Source organism: Myxocyprinus asiaticus, chromosome 3 (assembly GCF_019703515.2).
Source record: "Myxocyprinus asiaticus isolate MX2 ecotype Aquarium Trade chromosome 3, UBuf_Myxa_2, whole genome shotgun sequence".
Taxonomy (NCBI): Eukaryota; Metazoa; Chordata; class Actinopteri; order Cypriniformes; family Catostomidae; genus Myxocyprinus; species Myxocyprinus asiaticus.
In genome coordinates, this window is record NC_059346.1 from 10,977,043 (window position 1) to 10,999,401 (window position 22,359).

The 22,359-nt window shown below is 37.6% G+C and overlaps 1 protein-coding gene across 1 annotated transcript in view; it reads left to right on the top strand.

Moving 5' to 3' along the window:
- The first annotated feature begins 8,212 nt into the window (after positions 1–8,212).
- LOC127425373 (serine/arginine repetitive matrix protein 4-like) overlaps positions 8,213–22,359 on the top strand; it is an 80,261-nt gene continuing 66,114 nt past the window's right edge. The window contains exon 1 of the mRNA XM_051671304.1: positions 8,213–8,833. Within this exon, the coding sequence (XP_051527264.1) occupies positions 8,703–8,833 (131 nt within the window). The 5' untranslated portion in view covers positions 8,213–8,702. The remainder of the gene's footprint in view (positions 8,834–22,359) is intronic.

The following is a 22,359-nucleotide window of genomic DNA, read 5'->3' on the forward strand; positions in this document are numbered from 1 at the left end:
ACAATTTTCATTATTGGGTGATCTATCCCCTTAACTTTGGCTTTTTTTGTTTCTTTTTTGTTTTGTTTATATTGTACTTTTGTTTAATGCATATTTAGCTAGTGCATGAGTGGCTAAAGATCTTGACTGATAAGCTAAAGGTTGTAGTTTCAGGTCCCAGATGGTGTAATTCATGAGCTAACACCACTGTGATCTTGAAAAATGTATGCCGAGACAAGCAACTGAAGTTCAGTCATGTAAATCTATGTGGCGTAAGGTGACAGGTTCTTTGAACTAATTTGTCTCTCATGGTGTAAGCTGACTGGTCCTTTGACATGTAATTGGGTAGCCAATCAAGCTGTGTCGCTCTCTCTCTACCTGTCTAACATTTAAATAGCTCAGTTTTGAAGATAAGCCGGTTTCACTGCAGTATGCTGTGATTTTATTTCTCTGAAAATGCTCAGGTGGTTGCTGGGGCTTTTTCTTCTACCAGCTTGCATGATAAGGTCTGCTTTTGGCCATTGACACATAGAAGCACCTCTTTAACAAGGTAAACCTTAGCCAAATCTGGCCTGGCACATATCACTGTCATTAGTTTAAATAAATCCACACATAGCTAGGCTAAGTCTATGTTAAATTGGGACTATATGTATGTCTGTTTGTGCAGCAGAATGTCCTTCATGCTCGATTCAGCGTGTCTTGCATTTTGTCTAATTGTGCAGCAGCAGCATGTCCACATGCTTAACTCAGTATATCTGTGTATGTTCTAGCAGCAGCATAGCAGATCTAGTCAGTCAAGACCAATATCCTATCAATATGTCATACCCACATTAAAATGCTAAATCTTTCAGAGAGTTGAAATGGGTGAACTGTAAGTAAGCCATTTGTAGACTGATTCCCCCAAATCAGTGCTCTGTATGTTTGAGCATCCTAGCCATTGGCTCAACCAATTGCGTGAGTTAGGGGTTGGACTATCTGTTTGTCCTACCAATAGAATATGGAGGGAGTGTCCAAGAAACTTTTGAAAACAGCCATTATTTTTGCTATATTTACTATTTTTGCTTTACCTTTAAAGGTCCTGGACCAAATCAACAGAAGTGTTGATTACATGCTGAAATAAAACAGCTGACAAACTCTCTAAGGAAGCTTCATCCTTTTTAGTAGGACAAAAAACAAACTGTGAAAACATCTCTAGCTCTTAACTACAGGGTTCATTAAACACTGTTTCATGATAGCGGGAATCAGCCGCAGTCTCAGTGGAAAGCTTTTGATCATCAAAAAAAAAAAAAAAAAAAAAAAAATGCCTTACATAAAGCCAAAAACCCAATGATCCAGAACTTCATTGTTATCAGCAGCTGTGTGCTTAAAAATTGCACAATCCATTAGAAACACTACTCTGTAACTTTACATTCAGCACTTAACTAATTGAATCTTTAAATTTTCTACAGACATGGGCTACAAGAACACCAACTGCTTGAAATTGGATAAATGCAAAAACACAATGTTCCTAACTGCACGATGTAGATGTCTGCAAATATGTCCAGAAGCTGACTCCGCCTGCTTGTGCTGAAATGCATTGGTTAAGTTTTGCTTCGATGCCTCCACTTATGATTTGATGACATCATTTTTTACTTTAATGCTGGCTTTGCAAAGAGTGAGAGAATGGTGACCCTCTATGGAACTGCTGCAACAAGCATTTACAGAATGGCAAAATGTAACACATAAAAGTTCATTCTTGCATGTAGGAAGAGAAGAACAGTGAATTAGCTGAGAATTTGATGATACCACTCTAAAATCAAAAAGTGTAAAGTACCTGTCACTATTGAACTATTAATGGTAAAGATACTTGATAGTATTGAGCATTTGCCTAAAAAAACCAACTGCATTTGCCATCTGTAGAATTTACATACATTGGGGTCCAAAAGTCTGACACCACATGTATGTTTTCATTTAAACCTGGATATAAACAAAGTTTTAAGGTTTTGAAAAATAAAAATAAAATAAAAAAAGTTATGACATAAAATGAAGACATATTTAAGATTATGCACTATTTTTAGGTCACTAACCAAAAGTAAGCAAATTTGTGACATTGACAATGTACATTTTTTTACATATAATTTGTAATGAATTTTTTTATTATTAATTAAAAATGGAAGCAAACACCAGTGGTCTCAGACTTTTTGAACCCACTGTTTAGGCTTAAATATTTCTATAAAAATGCTGAATCTAATTGGAGTTTCAGTGCAAAGTCTACCAGTGGCATACAGGCAGACAAAGACAGCGAATGAGCTTCAAGACTGCTGGTTCATTAACTGATTGCCTTTAGCTACAATTTAATTTGTTCACTTTGATAGAGATCATTTGTAGTCCGGAGATAAGGGCTATTGATTCCAGATGATTTGTCCTTATACAGCAGGCTTGGGGTAGGATGTACTGTGTATAAGATGTGACTATAATTCTAAGTGATATGTAGTAATTGAAGCATATACGAACACTGCAGATGGTTTGGATTTCTTTTGCCAACATTGATTTAATCATGTATGTAATTAGCACCATCTCAATTTAATTCAAAGCAAATTAATTATTGTATGTGGTATAATTTTTTTTTTATTTTTTTTTTATTTTTTTTTAGTATAATATTTACAATTGTGTATACGTGTGTGAATGAGTGAGACACTACATCCTGTCTGCCAGATATACTTTAATGGAATCCTCTTATAGTCCTTGACTCTAAATAAACCATGTTATAAAGTGCTAAGCCACTTTCCATTACTTCTACAAACCATAATACCATAAAATACAGTGGCAAGTAAAAGTATGTGAAACCTTTGGAATTATATGATTTTTGGCATTAATTGGTCATAAAATGTGATCTCATCTTCATCAAAGTCACAAGTATAGACAAACACAATGTGCTTAATCTCACAACACAAAAACAATTATAATATTTCATGTCTTAATTGAACACATCCCATTAAACATTCACAGTGCTGTGGAAAAATTAAGTGAATCCTTGGATTTAGTAACTGGTCAATCCTACTTTGGCAGCAATAACCTCAACCAAGCATTTCCGGTAGCACCTGCACAACATTCAAAAGGAACGCTTATGCCATATGTAGTGCTGTGTGTTCTTCCTAAATTATTCAACCTTCAGTCCACAAAACATTTTCCCAGTAGAATTGTGGGAGTGTCAATGTGGTCTCTGGCAATCTTCAGGTGCACAGCAATGTTTTTGTTGGAAAGCAGCGGCTTCCTTCGTGGTGTCCTGCCATGGACACCATGCCTGTTTAATGTTTTTCGTATAGTAGACACATGAACAGAGATGTTAACCAATTACAATGATTGCTTCAAGTCTTCAGCTGTCACTAAGGTTGTTGTTTTTTTGTTTTTTTTACCTCACTGAGCATTCTGCGGTATGGCCTTTGAGTTATCTTGGCTGGATGGCCACTTCTAGGGAGAGTAGCCACAGTACTAAATCGTCTCCATTTTTAGACAGTTTGTCTAACTGTGGACAGATACATATCTAAACTCTTTGAGATAACTCAAAGAGCAAAGCAACAATTCTTGATCGTAGATTTTCTGAAATATCTTTTTTTGTGAGGCATGGTCCACGTCAGCAGATGCTTCTTGTGAATTCAAATTCAAAATGTTTGAGTGCCTTTTATAAGTCAAAGTAGATCCAACCCACACCTTCAAAATCTAATTTCGTTAACTGGATGCCAGGTTTGCCAGCTCCTGACTCTAATTAGCTTTTGTTGGCATCATTAGTCTACTTTTTCCAGCCTACACTTTGAATGTTTGTATGACGTATTCAATATGTACAAGGACAATGCAGTAATTTGTGCGTTATTAGTTTACACTGTGTGGTTCATTAATGTAACTTAGATTAAGATCAAACCAGATTTTAAGACAAAATTATACATAAATGCAGGTAATTCCAAGGGGTTCACATACTTTTTCTTGCCACTTTATTTGAATTTCAAATTAATGTACAAAATTAAATTATTAATGGTTAACAAAAGTGTTTTTAGAGATGGAAGCGATGTCAGGGCATTCTCTTAGTCATGATTATAAAGTTATCGAAATGCATTTGCACATGTACAACTTTTCATGCAGGAATACACTCAAAGGAAATTAAATATAAATCAACATCTTGCCCTGGCAGTTAGTATCCAGAAAGACATTTCATGCTACTTCTTTTTTGTCAGTGATTTGTGTAGCCTTTCTCCCCCTCTTGATGCCGTGAATGGAGCATCTCGTCTCTTGACATGTTGACTACTGGAATTAAACAAAAGCTGACATGATTGAGAAGTTACCCACAATCCTGCTTCATGTGGTGACAGGAATAGAGCCTGGCTTCAGTAGTAATGGACATGATGGCATGGAAGAAATAGAGATGCTATGACACCCAAAATTTCTATTATCTCCTTGCCAATAAATATAAGAAAGAAAATATATTCTGTGTCACCATATGTGATTTTATGGTAAAAAATAAATGTTTCCTTTAGACATTTTTAAATGAACATAATATGTTCATATTGTATGACCTCAGTTATATTTGTTCCATTTAAGAAATACATTGAACTTCTACTTCAAGCATTTCCTATTACAATGTGACAATTTCTATTGCATAAAATATTTCAGGATGATTTGATGACTGGCATGAGAGGCTACCATTCAAGAATGTAACAGCTGTTACTGTACATTGTGACATCTATGCACATAAATTAATGAGTGGGTTAAAAAGACTCTCCAGTAATTCTACTTATTAAAAAAACACCCTGTAAAAATGGATGAAACAAACAGGACAAGCAGATCAGCCTTTCAGTGTAGGACAATGGTCTTCTCTGTGAAGGATAGATCTGCATCTTAAAGATATTAAGCTCTTTAGACACAGTATGCTAGCATTCCTTGCTTATTATTTTAATTTAGAAAAGGCACCTAAAAGGTGTACATAACAAGCACACAGCCATAGGACTTTAAAAAGTGTGGAGATATTTAAAGGCATATTCTGGGTTCAATACAAGTTCAGCTCAGTCGACAGCATTTGTGGCATGTTGATAACCACAAAAAAGTTATTTAGGCTTGTCCATCCTTTTCTTTTAAAAAGCGAGTTTACAGTGAGGCACTTACAATGGAAGTGAATGGGGCCCGTTTTTGGAGGGTTTAAAGGCTGAAATGTGAAGCTTATGATTTTAAAAATGCACTAACATTAATTCTTCTGATAAAACTCATGTGTTATTTGAGATGTAAAGTTGTTTATTTTTTAGTTATTTTAGGGTTTTTGGGTTTGTTGACATTACATAGTCATGTCAACGAAGTAAAATTGGCTATAACTTTACACAAAAATGGTGTTACACTAAAATCATGCTAGTGGTTAAAATAAGCAGAACTAATGAATGAAAGCTAGCATATCCGTCTCTTCACATTTCTTAAATATGCTTATGATGAGAGCTCAGATGCTTATCTATAATTTTCCTTTCTGTATACTGTATATTCTTTCTTGTTCTACTAGTTTCCGTTATTCATGTCACTCTTTATCACCTTTTGACAATTTGTTAATAAGCTGTTTTCCTTATAGACACTGAAAATTTGTTAACACTTTAAGATATCTAAAAATCATAATCTAAAGCCATCTTTACACTGCAAAGGTGTCACAGAAGCTGCATCTGAAGTGTCATTTAGGTGTTTAATGCTGCTGAGAGGTGGCGTAAACACATTTCAAATGTGTCAAACAAATTTTAAAGTCAGCATGAAACGGAAGTTGTGACTGACTTTTCTTCAGTATTGTGACGTATTTCTGAGTGAAACGGTTTATCGAACAAGAAAAAAATGTTGGCCGTGGACTTGATTTTATTGGCCGGTGCATACTGGAATGAAGGGAGATCTGAATGTGAGTTTGCAGTTGACACGGAGACATACACACACCCTTTCCATCATGCTGCTCATGCCAGAGCCAGGGAAACTAAGAAGCAAACTCATTACCGCTTCTCCACTGACTTGAGAACCGAACAGTGATCTAACTGACAATTTGATCCAAAACCAGCCCACAAACGCACACAGCACATCGCAGTCTTTGCTTACGACAAGGCTGGAGCCCAGCACAGATGAATGAGAAACAAGCAAGTAAATATCACAATATTTCAACGTTTTGAATCACAATACACTAAATATAAAGGGAAACAAAGAACACTTACTCATGCTGTGCATTCCAAAATACCTGCATTAAAAAATATTAATAAACTCCAGATGCATCCGACTCACGTTGAATTTAGTAGTGATCACCTCTAGAAGCATTCAGGTGTGAAATGTCTCGAACACAACCGCAAATTCGACATTATTCCTCGTTCTTTAAAATGTCAATTCAAGCCAGCGAGTCCGTAACCAAGATAGTTAGAGGTAGGGAACAGGATTTTGAGAGGAAAACAGCCGAAAACACAACTCTTCATGTCTGCATAAGCTGCTTTTATGCCAGGTTTGTTTACGTGACTCTTGAAGGGGCAGGGTTAAAACTTGGCTAAACTGCAGCACGGCCTTGCATCCGTGAGCAGAAAAGAGTCAGTCATATCACCGGAAGAGCATGGTATAATATACTGATTAAAATACAAGGTCATTTTTTTTATTTTTTATAAAATAGCAAATATGAATCATTCCCAGTAATACCAGCAACATGCATTGGCTGCTCTGATGCTGCATTTCATTTACACTGAACCAAAGCAACACAGAACTGCCTTTGATACTAGAGGCTGAGGTGGGTCAGAGCCAGCATAATTTAGTCAAGATTTATGCGGCATTGCGTCTTACTCAGAATTTTGAAAAGGCACAGACCAGCCTTAAAGGAACAGTTCACCCAAAAAATGAAAATTTCTCTCATCATTTACTCACCCTCATGCCATCCCAGATGAGCTCTTCACATCTTTTTTCTGCAGAACACAAACTAAGATTTTTAAAAGAATACCTCATCTCTGTAGGTCCATAAAATGCAAATGAATGCATGGATTAAACCACTGGAGTAAGCTTAAAAAAAACCCATAAAGGCCTCAAAAAGGTAATCCACTTGACTCCATGTCTTCTGAAGCGATCTTTGGGTGAGAACAGACCAAAATGTAACTTCTTTTTCACTATAAATCTTGCCATTGCAGTGTCTAGGCACAATCATGATTTCAAGCTCGACTACAGCTCTTAGTGCTTGAAGCATGCGCAGAGCACTAGATAGAGCTAGGAATTGTAATCGAGCTTGAAAAACATAATTAAGATGTACTGTATAGCGAAAAAGGAGTTAGTCTGTTCTCACCCAAAACCGATTGGATCGCTTCAGAAGACATGGATTAAACCACTGGAGTCATATGGATTACTTTTATTCTGCCTTCACGTGCTTAAAAGTTTTGGTCACCATTCAGAGCTGAGATGTACTTCTAAAAATCTTTGTTTGTGTTCTGCAGAAGAAAGAAAGTTATACACGTCTGGGACGGCATGAGGGTGAGTAAATTATATGAGAATTAACATTCTTTGGTGAACTATTCAACTCGGCTGTGTAAAGACGCTTTAATATTAATCATAATCTAAATTATCTTGAAAAAATAGTTTCATTGAAAAAACATGTGTTATAAATAATTGTATCATTTGACCGTGCACATGTCTATTAGGGTGGAAAAGTTAGCTGCATTCTAGGGTTAAAAGGAATTACTGTGCTATTTAACATTGGAAGAATCTAATCTACGTATGTGTGCATTGGTGGCACAAAGCTTTGTGACGTGGCTTGTTGTTTTGTTTGTACTACTATCACCGTTGCACTGTGCAGGTGCAGGTGGGTGTGTAGTGACAGGTGGTTGTTGTTTGAGAGGGAAGGGGCGGGGGCGGGTTTGCTCTGGGGCCTCCAGGGCTGATGGGGGGAAATGCTTTGCCTCGGGGGTATTGTGCCTGACACATGCTCCGTCTGCTGCCTCTGCGCCGACCCATGGCTCTTTTGTTATGCTGATTAAGGCAACAGGCGCAGTCTTTTGTCCAAGTCGGAGAACGAGAGAGAGAGAGAGAGAGAAAGAGAGTGAGAGGGGAGGGATGGTCCCACTCACTGTGACCTATAGCCCCCCTATTCTCCTCTTTCTTTAACGTCACAAGGTGCGTGCAAGAAAACGAGCCACCATCAACTGAGCTCTTCACATCGCTCCAGCTGAGCTTTATACACACGTCCAACTCTGAATACTAACACACACATTGGCACAGGACTCTCAGAGGCTTGCGTACTTCAACTCGCCGCTCTATTCTTCTTTTTCCTCTTTGCCACATCGCGACTTACACAAAGGATGGTTTTGGGTCGCGAGCTACGACGCTCAAATTGATTTAAAGGCGGGAGGCGCGAGCGTTGAGAGGAATGAAGCGCGAGACGGGAAGCCGAGTCAATAAATAGAAGCTGCCGTTGTTACGGTCGCCGTAGCGTCCGTCATGGAACGCTAAGAAGACGTTAAAAAAAGGACTCTCAAAAGAAGTTTAAAACGGACTCGCAAACGTTTATATGTAATGTAAAGCTAGGAAAACACAACGAAAAGAAGGTCTAGCAACTCAAACAAAAGGTTGGTTTCAGAACTTGGACAGCTCCGTGCTGCTGCCGCCTACACACAGTGCCAACTGAGGCTTCATCGAAGCTCCAGCACAGAACCGTGTTTCCGAGACTTCGGTTCGGTCCAAGGTCTTCTCGGGATTCTCCCCCCGAACATCGTGGCGCCATGGCCGGTGTACTTCAGGGAGAGAAGCAGCTTTTTGAGAAGTTCTGGAAGGGCACGTTCAAAGCCGTGGCCATGCCGCGACCCGAGAGCATCATCGTGGCCAGCATAACCGCACGGAGAGCCGTGACAAAGTGAGTTCTTGAGCCTGAGGCTTCTTGAGTCGTTATTCAGATGTCTTTATCTTGACAACTGTAATATTTTTGTAGCTATCATATTTCGGTAATGCTTTACAATGAGGTTCCATTTCTTAACATTAGTTCACATGAACTAACAATGAACAATACTTTTACAGCATTCGTTAATCTTGGTTAATGTTAATTTCAATATATAGCATACATTTTTTTTAAATCAAAAGCTGTACGTAACATTGGCTATTGCATTATGAACTAATATGAACTAACAATAAACAATTGTATTTTTAATTAACTAACATTAACACAGATTAATAGGCTGAATACTGATATATATATATATATATATATATATATATATATATATATATATATATATATATATATATATATATATATAGTTCATTGTTAGTTCATGATACTTAATGCATTAACTAATTTTAACAAATGGAACCTTATTGTAAATTATTACCCCTACACTGAAAACCCTAATAAGTTGACTCTACTCATTTGATTGAATAAACTCCTTCCCTCAATTGAATTGAGTAATGGCATCTCCAAACCTTATGTAATTAAGTTCAATTAACTTGGTGTTCATATAGAATGAACTTAGCTATTTAGGTTAACTAGATGCAAGTGGACTTAACTCAGATTTGCTATTTAAATACTGTTGTTTCTAATGTTGTTATTTTTAATTGAATTGATGCCATTTTAGATCAAACAATAGCACAGCTCACATAAAGATCATGACTGATTCTAGGTCAGCCATTAAATAATCTTAATTCTCCAAAGAAATGCACATATCTGTTCTTTAACTGCACATGCACAAAGAGAATTAGTCAACAGGGTCCAGCTTGACCAAAGGGGATACAGATCACCCACGAAACAACTATTTGCAACAAAACAATATGAATAATACTATAAAAGAGCAAAAACCTCTATAAATTCTTAATTACATCTATTTAAATTGCCCCATAATTTCCCTTTGACCAAGGAAGAATAATTAAATAATTAAAGCGCAAATCATTATAGATATTCCCCATAGCCACTTAAAATCTTAAGTCTACGGATTTTTAAAATAAACAAGTTCAAGGAACTTAAATATTTGAGACAACTTGATACTTCCAGGTAATGACAACTTTAGGGTTTACAGTGCATGTTCTGTTTTGATTTTAATGGCTTGAAACACATACATAACATTGAAGTATCAGGTTAATACTTCATGACTTTTTCTAAATGTTTTACATGAAAATATTTCATTTCTGTCAGGGGATATGAAAATGAATAGGCTACATGCAATGAATTTTCACATGAGGTAAAAATATCTGATTTTTGACCATTTTGTAGCAGTAAACTCCTGTCAGTTGTACATTTGGATTTGTTGTGTTTTTAATACACTGTTATCCAATTGACGCCAAACTGAAAAAACCTTACTGTATTGGATAACAGTCACTTTTCTGAAAAGTGCATGTCTTCTTTGTCATACAACAGGCGAGTTAATGATATCAATAACATCTTGCTGATGGGTTTTAATCTGATGGGTGCTGATGGGTTTAATCAATTTTTTAATTAGGTCAGAGGAACATTTCAAAATAATTTGAAGGTATTTTTTTAAATTATTATTAAATTACTATTTTTACATCATTGGGGTTTATGAGACCCCAAACATAGCCTAAGCAACACATAAAAATCTCAACAGAACATGAGGGTTAAAGTTTCTCAAGTTTCTCTAATTTGCTCTTGTTCAGTTATCTTCACTTGTATTCAAGCCACATTTTTATGGCATTTTATGTCACATAAGAAACATGTGACACACTCACAGTCAGTGTGAATTGTGTCTATTCACTTCATTCATCATTGGTTGTCCTTGACTGGAGGCCAGTCAGTTTCACTTGTGCACACACAAGTGCACAGCAGAGCGAGAGGCTACATGGAGTCCTAATGAATCAAGTCAGAGTACAGCCCTTCATCATGCCCTTAAGTTTGGACATGAAGAGGATCTCAGTGCCTTCTCCCTCACCCATGAATTAGGAGGCATGGCAGTGTGTCAAAGAGAGAGCAAAGAAAAAAGAAGATGAGAGAAACCGATGGATAGAGAGCACTTGGTGCTATGTAGGGTTCCAATGCTTTGCTTCCCTTTTCTTCTTTTCCTGTTAATCAGGATCAAGCCTTACTCGTTACCCCAGTTAAGAGAGCATAACTGAGTTGTGATTCATTCTCCTGCCCGTGTGCATTTATTATTTGTTTCCATCCTGCTTAGTCTAGTCTAAGGAAACTATGGAGATTCACACAGATTTGACAACATTATTCTTTATAAAGGCACTAGCCTGACAAAGCTGTTTGTCAAACCCTGAACATCTATATTGGTGGATTGTGACTGTGACATTTACTGCATTAGGAAAAACATTATAATGGTGTCTATCAGCGCATAGCTGTTCTATCAATAGTCAAAATCTACCACAGCAAAATTGCTGTTTTCTTGTTGTCTATAAATGCCATAGATGATATTTTGGCAGAGTGATAATAATTCATGATTATTTGTTCAAATATTTTCAGATCACAGAGTTTTGGACCAGCTTTTGTTTTAGAGCTGATGGAGCCCTAGGCGACCACCTGGTTCACCTATGCCTAGAAACAGCCCTGTTTACATTAATTTGTTTAACAAGTGCTAAAACGGTACTGTCTCTTTAAGAAAACCAGCATTTCAGCCAGCCTCATGAGAGTTTCTTTACCTCATCCATGCTATGTGTTAATGCATTAAATGTTTTTTTTTTTTTTTTTTTTTTTTTAAATGGACTGTAAAGTACATACAGGATATTAACCTTTCGCATATACAATCAAACCGTTGTGATTACACTAGGCTGGGCTCAGACGCGTGCAATCAAACTGGGGTGCGATCTGCATTCATGCTGCTGTTTACCAGCAAAGAGGGACTGAAGTGGATGTCAGTAGCTCAAATAGTTTTTTCAACATCACAATATCAATATTTTTTATGTTACAAATATTCAAATAACCACCAAATATAAGTATAAAGCTGTTACCGGAGCATACTGTTTTGATACAGCGCTGCAGCGATGTTTTTTGACGTCAAACAAAGAATATATAAATGAGTCAGTCCACTCGAGCCTTCTCCCATTCTGTCCGTCACTCATTCTCACCACTACCAGGTCTGAGAAAGTGGAAGGGCTAGGTTTTTAGAACCTTCTATGCTATGATGAACTAAGAATCCCATGCTGCATTGAAATCTAAACAAACATGGTGGTGGGCATAGCCGGCAATCACGTTCGCGATCGCATTTTATCTATCATAATCAATCATTATAAAAATCTAAAAACTACATATTATGTTTGATAATATATCATTTGTCTTCCAGTGCATCTGCTGTGAAATGTAAGGTAAGATTTTTTAAATTACAGTTCATATTAATGAACTCACGCGTGGGATCTGTCAGTATAGGAGAAACTCACGTGTGAAAGTGTTAAAAGAGACATTCAATGACAAATGGATTGTGTGGATCTCGTCTTTAGACACACATTACTTGAAACGAGTCAAACCAAACTTTTACTTTCAACACGCAGTGAAAGGATCTCCATGCTGAACTTCTTCCCCACTGTATAACATTTAAAGAATGTAAACAATAACAAAGGAATTAGAACGCTACTGCGCATGCCTGGTCCAAAAGCATTTCCGGTAGCGGCATGTTTATAGCCCAGAACTTTCAAAGCAAAATGAGTAATGCATACTTTTAGAGACTATCTAAAACAGAACAAATAAGATATTTGCAAAATCTAAAAATAAACGTGTCTACAAGAGAGAGGGAATGAAAGTGTATCGTAGTTTAGATGCTCACAATTATTTCCCCAGTGGCAAGGTTGGGAACATTGGAATGCTCCCATTATAATCAGTGAAGTTGTTACTCTGCAAGTGTTATTCATTATAATGGGGGCAATCTATAAGGTTATTTTATAGCTCATAAAGAAATACTCTGAATTATCTAGCCAGCTAGACTTTACCCATCATACTTCAATTACGTTCCAAAAATGTTTTTTACCTACAAGAGATAAAATGTGTGCTGCTACATATCCTACAGTTGTTAGTACTGCTTGGAACCAGCCATCTCCCTTCACTGTTGCGGTTCATGTGTCCATTTGTGTGTGCTTTTTTCAAAAATCTTCAGAAACTTTCATTTCCATTAGTTCCAGGTATCCAGGGACCGAACAACATGGTTCAAATTTAATGAAGACATTTTATTGCAATCGTGTTAATGTAACTAACATTAATCACTTTAAAGTCACTATGAACGAAGAGCTTCCCGCTGTTGTTTTGAATAAGTTTAACAAATAACCGGTCATTTTCAAGGAACAAAGACGTCAATTCCTTTAACCTTTAAATGCATTCCACCAAACACTCTTACATATAGAGACCCGGCACATATATCTATCACAAATGGATCTAGCAAAAGTTTCAAAATATTTTCAAGACAATTAGAAAATAATAAAATAAAATATATTTTAAGATATTTTGATGATTTTATATATATACTTAATTTATAATTAATCTACGCATGTGTATTTTCTCAGGCACTTTTTGAGTCTAATTAGATGCAATAGTGCACCCAAATGACAATAGCCAAATCATACTGTTCATGTGTTACACTTGCTATAGTTTACTTCCATGTTGTTTTTTTATCAAATAGCATTGTCAAATGTAAATCAAGTCAATCACTGAAACATCAGCACCATTTTGAGTAAGACATAGCATGTACAATATTTATGTGTACACGCATATGGGATACTGATAATTCCCCATTGTCACACAGACAATCAACATGATATATTATGTATTTGTATGAATATAGTACTCATTTCACTTGTAATAAGCAAAGAAATAGTTATCAAGTGAAAATAAACTTAGATATACTGTAGATATGAAATAATCATAAAAATATAATTTATGGAAGTGCAAAAAAACAAAAATTGATAGGATTACACACATAGGGTCTATGATGACCCTATACACTTTTGGTACTTAAACCATTTTATATATATATATATATATATATATATATATATATATATATATATATATATATATATATTGGCATTTTTTGGGTGCAACGCTTATAAGAGAAAGACCGAGGAATACTAAAGAGGTGTGAGCACAACAAAAAACAGATAAGGTCCCGGGTCACTAAAGACCCGATGTATGCGTTAAAGGGTTAACAGAAGAATAGTCCTTTAAATGGTCTACACTACTCAATCACTGGTGAGTGAAATCTGAACATTTACCAGCCAGTGGTTAATCACAGACTTTTTAGTCACATACGTGAGTAAATTACTTAAAGATCGATACTGGGATTTAAGAATCATTATCAAAGTGGTTCAAATGAAGATCACGATACATCCTGCGATGCATTGGAAAATCTTTATATTTACCCATCCCTAAATGTTATAGGTTTAGGTTCTTAATTTTGCTTATAAAATTATGTCTTTCATTTTTTCAGTCCCTTTCTCTCTTGGCTTCTCTCCCTTTAAAGGGTCTGAAATGTGGCTGGTAGATTAAAAAAATTACTGGCCAATAAAAATTTTTACAGGCCAATTACATATATATATATATATATATATATAAATAGCATTTTACAAGTGAATTTTACAGACATGAGAGACAAATAAACAATAGTGTATGCATGTTTAAAAATGTACTTTAAAAAAAATTTTTTTTAATGTTTTTATTATTTATAGCTTGATAGTCTTATTTTTTTTGATTATTCACTTACTAAAACAAAAACTCAATTTGTATTTTAAACTACATCACTTTTGTCATATGAACGAGTGAGTCTCAAGTACACATAACAGTAACAGTTCTTGGTTTACTTGGAATGAGTAAATTAATTTAGTCAGCTCCAACTGATTCATAATTCTTTTTGATTCAATAAAATGAACCATTCAAAAGAATCATTTGTTGGGAATCTGTCTACTGGTAGCGATTTATGTCTCATCTCTAGCTGTAGATACAGTAGCAACGAGGGTTGCTGCGGTGCTTAATAGTAATACAGGAAACACTCAAATTATTTTAGTCTGGTTTTCTTTCCGCATCACCGGAAGAGTGAACGTTATAGAGCCGTTAACGAAAATGGACGTCATGAAAATCAGTTGGTTTAAATTATAACGTGGTCATTGCCAGAGAACTTGTAATGTGTGGTGGTGGGTAACTAAAACATACTCTTACTTTTTCCCTTCATCCCAATGGCATGAACGCTCCTATTGCTTTCATCTTGCTTAAAGATTTACTGTTAACGGTACGTCAAGTGATGCGGAAGATATCCGCTTAGCCCCGCTCATCATGCCAGAGAGCTGCCATCTATTGTCTATTAGCTTTCAGCACATGAGCAACGCTATCATCTTAAATATGCACGATTACAGTTGGAAATATGGCAACTTCATTTTCAAATGCCCAAAGTATACAAACAGTGTTGAGCTATTAAACTTTAGCTTAAATATAATGATGTGATTAAAGCACTGAATCCACCTTTGCTCATCATGCGCCAGTGAACACACAGCATTGAGACAATCGATGAGCAGCTAATAAGGGCCATTCTGTCATATTCACCGGCCAAATAGAACATTTACCCACATTTGCCATTTGGTGGGTGTTAATTTCGGACCCTGTCTCTAACACAAAAGAAAAATAAGTCTTACAGGTTTGGAATGAAATGAGAATAAATAAATGAAAACAGAATTTTCATTTTTGGGTGAACTATGCCTTTAACTATCTCACTGCGTACATATTCATGAGGCTACCCAGCCTTCAGGGCTCTCCTGACTTTAACGTTGATGTGTATAATGTAGGTAATGACAGCAACTGTTATGACAGTTGTTGTGGTTTTGGTTGTTTCTTCTTTTGTACAACCAAACCGATGTCACGATTCAACTGGTACCACCTGCAAATTCATTCAGCTTGCTCTTCATTGATTTTAGTTACCACAGTCACATGCAGCACAAACAAGCCACACACAATTTTTAAGATGTTTGTCTGAAAACCATTATATAGTCCTGAAAATAAAATATTTTTTTAGGTTTGCAGTAATGAATCTCAGAGCAGAAGTAGTGCCCAATAAGACGCATTAGCTTCAGTTAGCTCTCTCCTGCATGACTGGAGAAACATCATTATTGGTTTTGTCGGCTGAAAAATGCTGGTCACCTATGCGTACATTTAGCCCTGTCCGCATTTACTTCAAATGTATGTGCTTGCTCTGATTTACACTTTCTTTTTCTCCCAACTTAATGGACCATATTGTTTTTTTTATTCCCTGTTATTTTTCTCTGTGTCACTGAGCTTTAAAGAGGCCCACAGTGCAGGGCAATTAGGAGGGGTGTTGCTGATCCTCCTCCATATCCCTAGTGTTTTCTGGCGTGGCTGGAGAGAGCTGGAAGGTCCTGCCCCAGGCCACTGCAGCCACGCAAGCTCCTTCTCAGTAGAAAGCCTCATTAAAAATGCAGAGGGTTTTAGTTGGACTAAGTGTAAGTGTGTTTGTGTGTAGGTTAGGAAGCAGATGGCCAATGGGAAAGACGGGTAAGGGGGGAGAACCTCTTACCCCAGCAGATGCTAGTTTAACGAGGGGAAGAATAAAGAGATTAGAGGAACCTGGGAAGAGAACAGCACTTAAATGCAAGAAAAGAGAAATTACTTTGTACTCCTGCTTTTTTTTAATTTTTTTTTTCTTACTGTTGGTAAGTGTTGTCCTAAGGTTCACTGAAAGCACACTTGCCATTTTTAAACCAACTATAAATTGCTTTCCAAATCGGCTTCGGTCAATTCAGAGAACACAAAACTATGACTCCTTATGAAGATACACAAGGGTGAGTTTTGGTCAAGTAGATTAAGACTAACTGTAGGGTTCCAGTGAAAGAGTGTGAATAATAAATGCTTAATATTATGTTCTAAGCATTGTAAAGTTGTTCTCTATAATTATTTTCTGGAAAGTTTAATTTTCCTGGAAAAAAGACAAAAGATGTGAACATGTTTTCTGCTTTGAGAAGGAATTAAGTTTATTGATTCTCTTGTTTCAAAGACTGATTGTTCCACAATAAATGTAAGTTAAAGGGCTATTCCAGGTTCAATACAAGTTAAGCTCAGTTGACAGCATTTGTGGCATAATGTTGATTACCACAAAAAATATTTTGACCCATCCCATCTTTAAAAAAAAAAGAAAAAGCAAAAATCAAAGTTACAGTGAGGCACTTAGAATGAAAGTGAATGTGGCTCAGTTTTGGAAGGTTTAAAGGCTGAAATGTGAAGCTTAGTATTTTATAATATGTGCATTTATATATATGCACATCAACAGGTTAAAAAACAAGAGCGACAAGTCAAAATAAATGTTTGTGGTACTCAGCATTTTGCCACAAATACTGTCAATTGAGCATAACTTGTGTTGAACTTGGAATATTCCTTTAACATAACATTTACCTCCTGTCATTTATTATCTTGAACCAATCAGCTTGTACAATACTTAAGACAGCCTATGGATCCTTTTCACACATCCGAAAGTGGATGTCCTCATAGTTGGCTAAATTTGAATGTCAGTGAATGGGGGACCACAGCAAATAACATTTTTGCTTACCCCTTTGCTCCAACAGCAAAAGAACAATCAATGATTAGGCTTTTACAGCTTTGCAAAAGAAGATACAAATATAGAGTGCTGGATAACAGCAGTAAGAAGAGAAACAGACCGAATTTTCTGTCACTCCCTCAGCAGCTGTGTTAGAAGCCTCATCACAGCTATGGTAAGTGATTTTTTAAAACTTATTCTAGGGTAATATAATACAAAGTACAATGTTATAAATTTAAACTAATTATTTAAAAAATTGGAAATATAAAAAAGTTTGCTACATTTACGTTGTTAAAGAAGGCAGAAATGCGTCATAACAGGTATGTGAAAAGGGTCCATTCTTAATTACCTGTTTCATGTGATGTCATTGTATTACCGCACCACCATGTTTGTGACTAAAATTCCATATACTTTCAGTGTGCTGCACTGTAAGATGCAATTTTTGGTTTCTATTTGGAAATCATTAAAAAGTGATACTGCTGTTTACTTGCCAGAGGCAAAATGTTTTCTTCAGTAAACTTATATCTTTCAAGTGACTGTGAAAGACGGCTTCATTTCACTAAAGTCAAGCAGCAATCAAGGGGTAGAGCAGTGATGAAATACTTGTTGGTTTTTAGTCATTCATTCAGACATGTCAGTTATCTGTACACGTCTATTATATTTATAACATAATCGAGTTTGATACAATTAAACTGGAATTGCACAAAGGACAATGTTAAATTCATAACACCCAGACTATAAAGGTATGTCATAACTTTAAAACATTGTTATAAATAAAAAAGCACTGTAATGTCAATATACAGTCCTATATATTTAATGTGTATATAATAATGTTAGTCAATAAACACCACATCATAAGATAATAAGGCACAGATAAGATAAGGTAAATCCTGAAAATAATATATTTAAATGACATGAGACCTGTTTACCTGTTGACTTGTCATTGTTCAAAAGCTACTACATTCCGAAAAAAATGGGGCAGTACGAAAAATGCGAATAAAAACAAAAATGAGTAAATTGTAAATTATATTCACCCTTTGCTATATTGAAAGAACTACAACTACATATTATATGATGTTTTTTTTTTTTTAATGTACAGTAACTTTAAATTAGATGATTGCAACCCGCTCAAAAATGTTTGTGACAGTCGAGTGTTTTCCACATCACCATTTGTTCTAATAACACTTATTAAGCATTTGGGCAATGAAGGCACAAGTTTATTAAGTTTAGAAAGTGGAATTTTCCACCATTCATCCATTATATATGTCTTTAGCTGCACAGTTGTACGGGGTCTTTGTTGCCGTATGGTGTGCTTCACATTCACATTCTCAGTTGGAGACAGGTCAGGACTGCGTGCGGGCCAATCTAGCACCCACACTCTCTGCTCAAATCAATCAAATCCCTTTATTGTCACTCAACCATATACACATGGTTGAGTGACAACCCCCATGTAATCAGTAGAAGTAAATATGAAATGTTGCGTTGACATTCAGCTGTCAGTTGATAGTCAGTTGCCAGTGTGTTATTAAGTGAAGCATAAAATGTGGGTCCAGTATGAGGCTAATAAAGTGCGGTGCTGATATATGTATCGTGAGCGATCAAGAGTTCAAAAGTCTGATTGCTTGGGGGAAGAATCTGTCATGACGTCGGCTGGTGCGGGTCCTGATGCTGCAATACCACCTGCCTGATGGTAGCAGTGAGAGCAGCCCATGGCTCGGATGGCTGGAGCCTCTGATGATCCTCCAAGCTTTCTTCACACACCGCCTGGTATAGATGTCCTGGAGGGAGGGAAGCTCACCTTCGATGATGTGTCCTTTGCAGGGCTTTGCGGTTGAGGGCGGTGCTGTTGCCGTACCAGGCGGTGATGCAGCCAGACAGGATGCTCTCTACAGTGCTGGTGTAGAACCGTGTGAGGATGTGGTGGTTCATTCCAAATTTCCTCAGCTGTCTCAGGAAGAAGAGGCGCTGGTGAGCCTTCTTCACAACGGCCTCAGTGTGGACGGACCATGTGAGTTCCTACGTGAAGTGGACACCAAGGAACTTGAAGCTGATGACTCTCTCCACCAGTGCTCCATTGATAGTGATAGGGCTGTGTTCTCTGTCTTTTCCACCACAAGCTCCTTGGTCTTACTGACTTGAGGGAGAGGTTGTGTTCCTGACACCAGCGTGTCAGAGTGTGCACCTCCTCTCTGTAGGCTGTTTCATAATTGTCAGTGATCAGACCTACCACTGTCATATCATCAGCAAACTTAATGATTGCATTGGAGCTGTGCTCCACACAGTCATGCGTGTACAGGGGAATACAGGAGTGGGCTGAGAACACAGCCCTGCAGGGCTCCAGTGTTGAGAGTCAGTGATGAGGAGATGTTGCTGCCCATTCTAACCACCTGGCGTCTGCTTGACAGGAAGTCCAGGATCCAGCTGCACAGCGAGCTGTTTAAGCCCAGAGCCCGGAGTTTCACATCAAGCTTGGAGGGCACTATGGTGTTGAATGCTGAGCTGTAGTCTACAAACAGCATTGTCACATATGTGTTCCTTTTTTCCAGGTGGGAGAGAGCAGTGAGTAGTGTAGATGCAATGGCATCATCAGTGAAGTGGTTGTTGCGGTATGCAAACTGCAGTGAGTCCAGTGAGGCAGGCAGCACAGAGCAGATGTAATCTCTGAGCATTAGCCTCTCAAAGCATTTGATGATGATGGGGGTCAGAGCAACAGGACGGTAGTCAATTAAGCAAGTGATTTTGGATTACTTTGGTACAGTTGTCCTGCTGGAAAATGCAGGGACGTCCCTGGAAAAGACAGTGCTGGATGGCAGTATATGTTGCTCCAAAATTTTTACATATCTGTCTGCATTCATGGTGTTCTCACAGATGTGCGAGTTACCCATGCCATGGGCACTGACACACCCCTGGCCCCTAAAGACACTGGCTTTTTGACCTGATGCTAATAACAGCTTGGATGGTCCTTTCCTCTTTGGCCCGGATAACACAATGGCTGTGTTTTTCAAAAAACTTTTTTAAATGTGGACTCTTCGGATCAAAAAACACAGTTCCACTGTTCTACTTTCCATCTAAGATGAGACCAAGACCAGAGACGTCGGCAGCGCTTCTGGACAGTGTTGATGTAGGGCTTCTGCTTTGCATAGTAAAGTCTTAACTTGCATCTGTGGATGCAGTGGCGAGTGGTTTTGACTAACAAAGGTTTACTAAAGTAATCCCAAGTCTATGTTCATGATATCCATTACAGATGAATGATGTTTTTTAAGACAGTGATGTCTGAGGGATCAGAGATCACGCTCATTCAGAAGTGGTTTTCTTCTTGCCTTTTACGCACCAATATTTGACCAGATTCCTTGAATCTTTTAACCATATTGTGCACTGTAGAGGGTGAAATGCCCAAAATCCTTCCAATTTGTCTTTGGGGAACATTGTTCTCAAAGTGCTGGATTATTTGCTGAAAGGGGAGAGGGAAAGAGCGAGGCAGAGCATCAGAGAGAGAGAGAGGAGAGAGAGAGAAATCTGGCTCACCGGTCCCCAGACACGCCATCGCCTGGTCCTCAGCCACTCCTCCGACCTCTGGCAGATGACAGCTCGCTCCTCCCCTGGCGGACGGCAGTGAGTCCTCCGACCCCTGGTGGATGGAACGTCTCAGCAGATGACAGTAGTTCCTCCGACTCTCGGCGGCCAGCAGCGACCCCTCCGTACCCAGGCAGGCGGCTGCGGCTGCTCCCCTGGCGGATGGCAACGGCGAGGACTCCGCAACAGCGCATCCCTCCTCCTTTCTGGGTTTCGGCACCAATGTAATGGGGTGGGTACCGGCTGAACAGTCAACATAAGTTTTAATATCATAAATAAACCGAAACTTTACCGAAAGTGCAGTTTTTTTTTTTTCTTTTCTTCTTTTTTTCAGTGTTCATGTAAGTTGATTCAAGTCATTATTGTTTGCTCTGTAATTTGTTCCCCTAATTGAGTAGTTGCCCCACAGGCTACTGCTAGGGCAATAAAATGAAAGGACAATGATCTTCATCTTTTTGGTCTAGAGCACACTGCCTTTCTTTTGATTTTGCTCAAAAAACAGAAGGAAATGGCATTGTTCAAAGGTTGTGTGTGTCAGGGTCTAATGTAGAAGCAAATCAGAACTCTCAGTTCCATTTAGTTCCATTTCAGTTGATTTAAATAAGCTGTGGCTGTGGTCACAAATAGAGTTGTTACAAGTTCTTCATTTATTTTGTTTTTAGAAGACTATCTCTCTTTCTCTTGTTCTCCTGTCCCGCTTTCTCTTGGTCTCTCTTTCTGTTACTCAGTCTGGCAGAGTAGGGACTCTGAAGGGACTGTAACCCCTGGAGCTGAGCTCTGTCTCAGAGATGGCTACAGAGCTGTAGAAATGCTGATATGGTTGCCAGGCCTCCAGGGTTCAGCTATAATTTCTCTTAAATCTAGCTACTGCTACATTCCAGCACATCATCTAAGTGGTACTTTATTTTATTTGGCCAGGAGTGAGTCCAGCAAGATGAAAGGCACAGCTGTGAAACACCAGGGAGATTTTAAAATGCAATATGCTGTCTTGATAGGGAAGATTTTAGAGAGGTCATGTTGACAATTTGCACAAATTTCTTTTAAGTATGAAGTGGTCATCTAATGTAAGAATGGGAGAGCATTTGTTTGTATATTTGCAGATATTTTTATGCTCTTGACAGCTGTGTTGAACGAAAATGGAAGGAATATGTAGCAAGTCCAGAATTCAGTATTGATCCACACATCAAATAATGTATTCAACCGTTTAACACAACTCATGTTAACAGTATGAATTGTGTGTGCACGGTTAACATTGTTTACAAGATAAGAGCTGCCACATCCATGTCAGTTAATAAGGCTTGATGAAATAGAGTGCTCTCTTCCAGAATTTTTCAATTCTGTGGTG